This window comes from Gossypium raimondii, chromosome 11 (genome assembly GCF_025698545.1).
Source record: "Gossypium raimondii isolate GPD5lz chromosome 11, ASM2569854v1, whole genome shotgun sequence".
Classification (NCBI taxonomy): domain Eukaryota; kingdom Viridiplantae; phylum Streptophyta; class Magnoliopsida; order Malvales; family Malvaceae; genus Gossypium; species Gossypium raimondii.
The window spans coordinates 53,196,779-53,205,167 of NC_068575.1; the positions used below are offsets into that span (position 1 = coordinate 53,196,779).

Here is an 8,389-nt window from a genome sequence, read left to right on the forward strand (position 1 = left end):
TATGGATCAATAAACAATGTACAAGGTATTGACCGAGGAGAGACTTGTTGGGGACACGCGTTTTAGAGTGTTGAGGAGGTGGCATCCATTTGTAATGGCTTGTGGCCTTTTCTGGTACCTCCATTTGGTTGGAATTAACTTTGAGATCAATTTATCAAGTAAAAGCTCAACCTTTTTGGGTTCTCGGTGATCTTCATTAATCCAGCCCAGTCTGGAGTCTACCTCTACTATCGTGGCCCTCTTACCACCGCTTCATTGTTACGATCGGAATTGGATGTGTTTAGATTGTTATTTGACTTCGTTAACACCACGAATGCTATATTTTGCAATTTTATTTACTGAACTCTCTTTGATGTATCCCGGTATACTCGTTGTGAATGAATTATGAATAATTTCAACATAAATCTGAACAAAACTTGTTTTCTCACAAGCTATTGATTATATCTACGAGATGGTGACAATGGGGTTTTCTTGTTTTCTCTTTTGAAAAGAAAATACAACACTATGATTTTAATACTCTCTTCAGAGCTTCAACTGTTCCTAACTAAGCATAGACATAGCCGCAAGATAGAGCCATCAAAAGAAAAGCAGCTTCTTCTTCCTCTCTCAGTTTGCTCTTCAATTCCCGATTTCCCACCATATGCTGCACTCCCACCTCTCTTCCAAAGCTCTTTAACTTAATGCCGCTTCGCCTCACTTCAATTCCCCTTTTACTCTTTTCGCTTCTACTCTCTCTGTTCAATCCAAGGAGAGCCCTGTTTTTCTTTCTGTATCTGATCCCACATGCATTGCAAAGAGACTTTACAGCAAAATTAAGCAAACAAAAACCCAAAAATCAGACACAGTTGAAACACTACACATAACTGCTACTAAAAAGATCATGAAAGGATGTTAATATAGAACAACTTTACCCTAGGGCCAGCTGGACCACCTCTCCAAAGAGGTGTTCTTGTTGTGCTGCAATCCACGCATCTTTTGTTTGTTTCCTTGAATTCACTCTGCTGTAAAATATTCATGTTTCTGATGGACCGAAACTTGGTAAAGGAGCAGGAGATAATCACCAACTTGCTGCTTCACAATGATGGGGATGATCAAAGTTGATGCTTAACAGCTTTTGATCAAGAGCCGCAATTTTTTTTAGAGGTAAATAATGCTAGACAAGTGTTTGGTTTAAAGAACTTGAACAGAAGGATGGAATTGGAGGGTTTATGGTAGGGGGAGAAACAGAGCAGAAACAGGGTATTAGAAACAGAGAACTTGTAATCGCTTTTTTGAAAACCAGGTAGGTATATATACATAATACGAAAAGAAAGATGCCGCATTATTAGAGTAGCCGTAGTTTCATATGGGATATGCTATAAGGGGGACGATCAGAAACCCTAGTTCTAATATTAACTTACCAGAATACCCCTGGTGTCCTCAAAATTGAGTGGAATAACCTAATAAATTCCAGGAATAGTTGTTAGTGATAATATCATGATATTCTGTTTTCCCCTTTATTGCACTTCGGTCAAACTTTATACCAAAAAAAAAAAGAAGCCATGGGAAGTAACTTAAAAATGATGAATGAATCATTGGAGTTATTTTAATGCACATTTTCTGATAATAGGTCGGGAGATTCAAATATTCTTGAATTCTTGTAAGACAAATGTGACTTAAGATTCAAATATCATTGGGAGTTATTGAACAAGATTCAGTCCCAAATCAAACTTTAGCCTTTGGGGACGTGATTGAGTGAAGATCAATCAGATGATGATTGGGGATGTAGTAGAAAGAGGCTGCCAGAATCGTCTTGTTTGTTCGAAGACCGCAAATGAAAAGATAAACGACACCACAACCGACAAAACACGGCCCATATGTTCTGCCTCAGCCACCCGTTAGCTTGCATATGTTGTCTATAGCACCGGACAAAAAGGTGCATCCAGGGAACACCATACAATACTAGTTGGATTGCAACCTTTCAACCCATGCTTTTGTACTTGTAAATTTGTAGTGAGTTTGGTTCCAAAACCATTAATATATTACCAAATCAAGCTTCCCACCAACATATTTGAGGAAGAAACGGGTGGCATGGTAGTGCTACCGTTACACTGCTCCCCACTAATGATTCCCCTATTAATTTAATCTCTGTACTTCCCATTTGTCTGTTTTATTATTATTATTTCACTTCCCAGGCATCTTAGTACTAAACTATCTGGGCCAGGAGTACGAGGGGACGGAAGAAAAATCAACTTGTATTGTTTGTCACTAGTTACTTCTCCTGGCATATTAGAATATGTTCTCCTCGACCTCGAGGAAATTAAATCGTCACAAAAAGTTGTTCTACTTTTACTTGTTTTTTTTCTGATGCTGTATAGAGTCCTGTACTATTAAATCAATAATCTAGTTTTAAAGGTTGGAGATTTTTTATTTTTTCTTGGTAAATACAGTTGAACAATATGTCAAAATACAATATTTTACGACAATGTGGTGGTCAAAGATAATATTCTAGTCATTATAATTATCTTCAGCTCAGCACTTTCCTTTTTGCTAGTGCAAAGTTCGTTTAAAAACAAATCTGAAATCATTTCTCATTTCTAAATTGGACAGAACTAAAAGACTCATGTTCATCCTTAAAAGAAAAATATTGTCGTAAGATATTTAAATTTCATTATGAAAAATTTGAATTAATTAGAGTTAAGTTCGAACTATCAATCAGTCCAAATTCGAGCACCATAATACTTGATTTAAATAACTTACAAATCTAATCAAACTTTCTATTTTAATGTACTTTTATTTTATGAAATTACTTTCTTTTTTTTATCGTTATCTCAATCATGTCTCTAACTGAACTTGAGCTTAAAAATTAAAGTTCACCAAGATCAATCTGAATATCGAGCATCAAATTTTGAGTAACTATTAAAATTTGGCTAATTACACCCTGGTTGTAAAGTGCCCCCTCAAATGGAATTGAAGTCATCTGGTACTTCAATTGGAACCAGTAACATAGATCATGGCCCAATTAAAATGTAAACCAGGTAATCCGGTAGCATTGATTCCAAATATAAACTATATTTGAAATGATTGGGTTCCCATACTCGGTTATTCTGAAACGTTAATAAACTTTAGGTCACAACATCAAAATCACTATATTTGAAGGATTGGCATTTTGATCATACTGAAACACCCCATCACTACGTTTTCAATGCAATCATTTAGAAGGGATCAACATCGTAGGCTCGCCCCACACCATTTACTTGGGTGTCCTACAGCAAAAGGATCAGGAATTATGCCCGTCTTCCATGCAAGGAGTACACCTAAATGACAGGCGTCTTTCTGTGTACTCGCATTAAGCGTGGTTGGGGATCGTATAATGAAGGGGGGATGTCAGGATAAATGCATCAAATTACGTATTTCGGGAAAAAATCAAATTCTATTTAGAAGGACCACAATCAGACATGTTTAGCAGACATTTTATAACTCCAATACATCCTTCACGTTTTTGACAATAATACACTACCGGAAAAGAAAAAATTTTCCTGATAGCTGTATATTTCTCAACAGAAAGACCAAATAAATGAAGTCCAAACTATAACTAAAATCGAATAGAAAGTAGAAGGGAAAAAAAAGGACCTTTTAATAAAGGAAGCAAATACATCCTTTCAACACAAGGGTAAAAACCAGAAGTCTGAATACTGGGCTGCATCTCTCCCCCTTTGCATCTGAGAATTAGGATGCTGAAAAAGAATAGCTACCGCATGGCAAAATTTTAAAGTATTTTGTATGGCTTCCAGACTCTTTACCGTATCGTACACCCTGTCTTTATTTGACGACTTCTTAAGAACATACTGTGGCATGACTTGGAATATATGTGAATTCCATAAAAAAGAAAACAAGAAAATACCGACCTTTCAGCTCCATTCCACCCCACCAAGTGTTCTACAAATTCCAAAACAAGAAAATACCAAATTATTGGTATCTGAATTTGCCGTCTATCTGGATTGCTTATAGCAGAAGAGCATCTGACAGCACCAAATGATTCAATCTAGGGTTGTTACAAGGAAAGCTCATTTTACTAGAATAGATCAGACAAATAGTGTTGTCATGATATAATCCATATTCACTTCATACATATGGCCATTACATCCTAGTTTCCAGTTACATGAACAAAATATTTGCAAATGAGAGAGGAGAGAGGGCAACTCCAGACCTAAAGAGCAATCAATACTGCAATTTAAAGGATCATTTTTCCTAACAGACTCAGTTACCTTCCGTGCAAAAGGTAATCAGATATTTAAGTGCATACCTTCAACTGAAATTGAATCCACCAGAAGGAACAGGAAGTTGATTGCCACCAAACTGGAACCCAGGTTGCGAAGCATCACCAGTGGGTAATGCCTCATCCTCATCTTCTACCCAATATGTTTCAAGAATCTTCACTGCCTTCTCATAGATTTCATTGTTGTCATGACTTTGGAGGTTTTCAATCTTCTCCAATCCCTCAGCATCATCAATTAACTGAGCATAGAGATTGACATCTCCAGTATGACCCAGATTTTTCTCAGCTTCACCAACCTTCAGAATGTTTTCAAGACCTTCTAAACAAACAGTGACAATTCTTGGGTCGGGACAGTTTAGAAGATCACACAATGGCTTAATGCAACCTTGGCTTACCAAAAACCTGGCAAACAAAATAGAATTTCATTGTTTAAGGCAAATTGTACCCGAGAAGAACCCAGAGGATAGTTATGGCAAAGAAAATATACTTTATTTGTTCATGGGTGCCACCAGACGTAGCATTTGAAATTGCCCAAGCAGCTTCTTTCTTGATCTCAAACTCAGCATTTTGAAGTAGATGGACTAGAGGAGCAATAATGCCAGCTTCAATTACAGCCTGCAAAGATTTCAAAGTTATGCTCTTAACTGAAATTCATTCAAACTGGATGAAAAAGTTGAAATTTAAACTAATAATATTTCCTGTCAAAATTTTGCAGTGGACCATCAAACTATATTTTTTTCCTACACTTGTACCATGTAAATTTGCTTACCTGTATCTGATCTACATTTCCAGCAGTGATATTTGAAATGGTCCAGCAAGCTTCCTTCTTGATACTCTTCTTGTAGGTATTCGTCAGCAGGTTCAAAAGGCACGGAAGGGCTTGGTGGCCTATAATACACTGGAAAGGAGAACATGAAGCATCATCAGTGTACTGAAGGAAGAGGCAACCTAAGGCGGTGACATGAATACAAATATTGCAATCCAAGAATCAAGTCTAATAACTCATGACGTGAACTATGATCAATTCATTATCCTGACATTGATCATTCTGTCTGAAGGAAGGACACATTCTGATTTACCTCAGAATATGCCAATTAACCATGAAAACAATATGCTAGAATCATTAGTCATATTTCATCCAAGAAGCCAAAGTCAAAGAATGCTTCAATAAGTTATAAATTTTATTTCAACATCTACAACCATTACCAACATCAAAATCTTCTTGCTTTCTGAATCCTTATAGAAGGAAGGTGAAGTTTAATGTATTCTTAGGAAATTTCTATATGCATGTCAAACGTGAATTGGAAACAATGTAAAAGCATGCCAATTTTGAGAATTACACTCAATAGTCATTTTTCACTAAAAAAATGCAAAACCTTCAGATATTCATTGATGTGGTCAAACAAGATTCACATTTGTGAAGAAACAACTCCGAAATCAGAGAGCTCTGGCAAGTTGTAATATGGTGCATCATATGCTCTGGACGTAAGTTAAAAGAAAATCTTGGTAGCCGAACTGAGTAATGCATCTGCAATGATATGTTAGACATGGTCTATTTAATCCTAAATTCCTAATAAAAATGCTCAGCACTGCTCCAGCATGGTTTAAGCACAAAGAAATATTAGGATGAGTCCGAATCCATTATATCAAGTTAAAGAAATTCACATAACAGTAAAGAATTAATGTCAAGAAATATTCCATACTTGAGTCTGCATATCATCCCCTGTAACAATATTTCCAACTGTGCGAAGGGCAGGAATGAGGACTGTTGGGGATGGGTGCCTAGCAAAAAGAGTGGGAAACAAGTGAGGAAACATTCAAAACATCCAGGATTCACAAGCATAAGAGAAAACAAACATCGAAATCAATTTGACAAAAGGGAAAGACATTAATCTTACATCAAGAGCTCAACCAGTCGGGGGCAGACTCCTGCCTCAATAACAGCTTGAATTTTGTCATTAGTACCATCTGAGAGATATGACAGAGCCCAACATGCATCTGTAAGGACTTCCTCATCATTTGAATGGATAAGACGCTCAAGAGCTGGCAAAGCTGGCTTTGTCTGCTTAATAAATTTCAAACACACCAAGTATTAGCAGAAGATATCAGCATGAGGTTAGCAATTAACAACTACAAACTTTCATATTACAAGAAAGTTCAACCTGCTCAAATGAAGGCTGTGGCTTGCCCCTGCAAAAGTTTGACAAAGTCCAGGTAGCATTTCGCAACATGGAGAGCTTTGCATGCTCGTTGAATTGTGCCAAGAGTGGCACCAATGCCCCATGGCCAAGGACCAGGTCACGGCATTTAGGTGAGTCTCCAGCAACATTTCCTAGTGCCCAAACAGCCTATAAACCCAAAAAATTACGACTTATGAGAATTGCAGATTATTCAGCAATAGAAGATAACTTGCAGACTGCAATATTTACCTGTTCGCGAACATCATCAGTGGGAGAACCTAAGAGCTTAACAAATATAGGGACAGCTCCATGATCAATTACGACCCTGGTGTTATCTGATGTCCCTGAAGCAATATTTGTAAGAGCCCAAGCTGCCTCAAACTACAAGAAAAAAAGATTTTGGGTTAAGGATTAAACAATCAAAACAAGAAGAAATAATTGGGCAAAATCCTAATAACTTCAAAATAAAAAATCAAACCTGAAGCTGTGGGAAGTCATCTCTATTCAGGAACTCCACAAACCGAGGAACAACACCTGATTGTACAACTTCATTGATTGGAGGACTACGTTCTGCACAAAAAATATGAGTGAGAAATGACTTCAATTTTGTAGAATTTAAAAGGAATTGCGAAAAGCAATATATATATGATCAACCTATTGATAGCAGCTTTCGGAATTGGGTGGTTGCCTCAAGCTGCATATTTCTGTCATCTGACCAAACACCCGCAACCATAGCCGGAAGACTTTCTAACTGCAATTAGATTATAAACACATCAAAATCATGTCTAGTAAAAAATAAGTCTACGCGTTTCTTCACCGAGGTTTACTACAATTAATAAGTTAAACAAGCATTTCACTTCATTTAATTAGTACAACATGAGCTGCATCCTATTCAGAGAAATACAACACAATTAACAGTCGAAAATATCACCCAATCGAATAAAGCAGCTGTCAATTAGCTCAATATAGAAATTCATATACGAGATCAAATAGATTCATCAGTAGCATCTACCTTTTTCTCGGAACCAGCGGTTGAAGAGAGCAGTTGCTGTTGCTGCGGTTGCTGCTGTTGAGCGAGAAGTCCTTCGCGGCGTTTTTTAAGAAGGTTCTCTTCTCTCTTGTTTTTTCGGATCTCGACCATGTTGTCTTCTCTTCTCCGGCGACCTTCCTCCGCATCAACCGCCACCTTGTATCGGTTCCTTCGAACCTCAGTCCTGGCGCTCGGTCTGAGAGACATCTTCGCTACTTCTTTTCAATCTGATCGAAACGCCGATTAATTTGTAGGTGAAATGATCGATGGGTTGTTTGAGGAATGACAGAGGGGAAGAGAGTGACGCGGTTATTGGAAGATTGAGAGATGGACAAAAAATAAAAAAGAAGAGGGTTTTTGGAGCCTTATTCGAATGGATCGGGAGAGGAGGGGCCAGGCGAGGGTTAGGCGAGTGGTAGTGTTTATAGGGGACTTCTTTTCTTTTCCTATCTTTTTCGAAATTATTTACTATTTCTGTTGCGGAATTCAGGCTTTGATATGGTGTTAATAACAATGCTGCCACTGATTTTGAATTTGAAATCGAGGAACCCTAACGTACCTATGCCGTTATGGATTCCAGCTCACGGTATATTTTAATATTTTTTGGGGGGGTTGAGAAAATGGAAATAAATGATAAAGAGGAAATTTGAAATAATTGAGACTTTTTTTTTCTTTCATATTAATACAGTATCCATGGATGGTTTATTTTCAAACATTTGGTAAAATAATTTAAAATTGCCAATATATCTTAATTTTATACTCTGCAAATAAAGTAGATACTTTGAATAATAATGCATAAGATTCTTGTTTAAACCATTTTAATTTTGAATTAATTGAATTTTATTTGGATGAGAGTAGATGAGCCGACGAAAATAATTGTCTACCCGACAACCCGTAGGAAATAAATATGAGGAATGGAAA

General features: G+C 37.1%; 2 protein-coding genes across 5 annotated transcripts; both read right to left on the reverse strand.

Annotated features, from left to right (window-relative positions):
* Positions 1 to 406: 406 nt before the first annotated feature.
* Positions 407 to 1,504, reverse strand: LOC105802985 (GATA transcription factor 16). The gene is made up of 2 exons (XM_012634908.2): positions 912 to 1,504; positions 407 to 799 (listed from the first exon to the last, which is right to left on the reverse strand). The coding sequence occupies exons 1-2, from the start codon at positions 1,014 to 1,016 to the stop codon at positions 545 to 547; spliced, it is 360 nt and encodes a 119-aa protein (XP_012490362.1). The 5' UTR covers positions 1,017 to 1,504; the 3' UTR covers positions 407 to 544.
* Positions 1,505 to 2,871: 1,367 nt separating this feature from the next.
* LOC105802981 (importin subunit alpha) lies at positions 2,872 to 7,883 on the reverse strand. 4 transcript variants are annotated; one of them, XR_008190970.1, is made up of 12 exons: positions 7,451 to 7,882; positions 7,093 to 7,189; positions 6,917 to 7,008; positions 6,688 to 6,819; positions 6,421 to 6,606; positions 6,157 to 6,320; positions 5,962 to 6,040; positions 5,028 to 5,156; positions 4,746 to 4,873; positions 4,286 to 4,660; positions 3,613 to 3,918; positions 2,872 to 3,245 (listed from the first exon to the last, which is right to left on the reverse strand). XR_008190970.1 is itself a non-coding variant. In XM_052623898.1 (11 exons), the coding sequence occupies exons 1-10, from the start codon at positions 7,673 to 7,675 to the stop codon at positions 4,288 to 4,290; spliced, it is 1,605 nt and encodes a 534-aa protein (XP_052479858.1). In that variant the 5' UTR covers positions 7,676 to 7,883; the 3' UTR covers positions 3,393 to 4,001; positions 4,286 to 4,287. The 4 variants fall into 4 exon arrangements, 3 of the variants coding, with proteins under 3 accessions (XP_052479858.1, XP_052479857.1, XP_052479859.1); XM_052623898.1 differs by lacking the exon at positions 2,872 to 3,245 and having other exon boundaries at positions 3,393 to 4,001; positions 7,451 to 7,883; XM_052623897.1 differs by lacking the exon at positions 2,872 to 3,245 and having other exon boundaries at positions 3,393 to 3,918.
* Between the last annotated feature and the right edge of the window lie 506 nt (positions 7,884 to 8,389).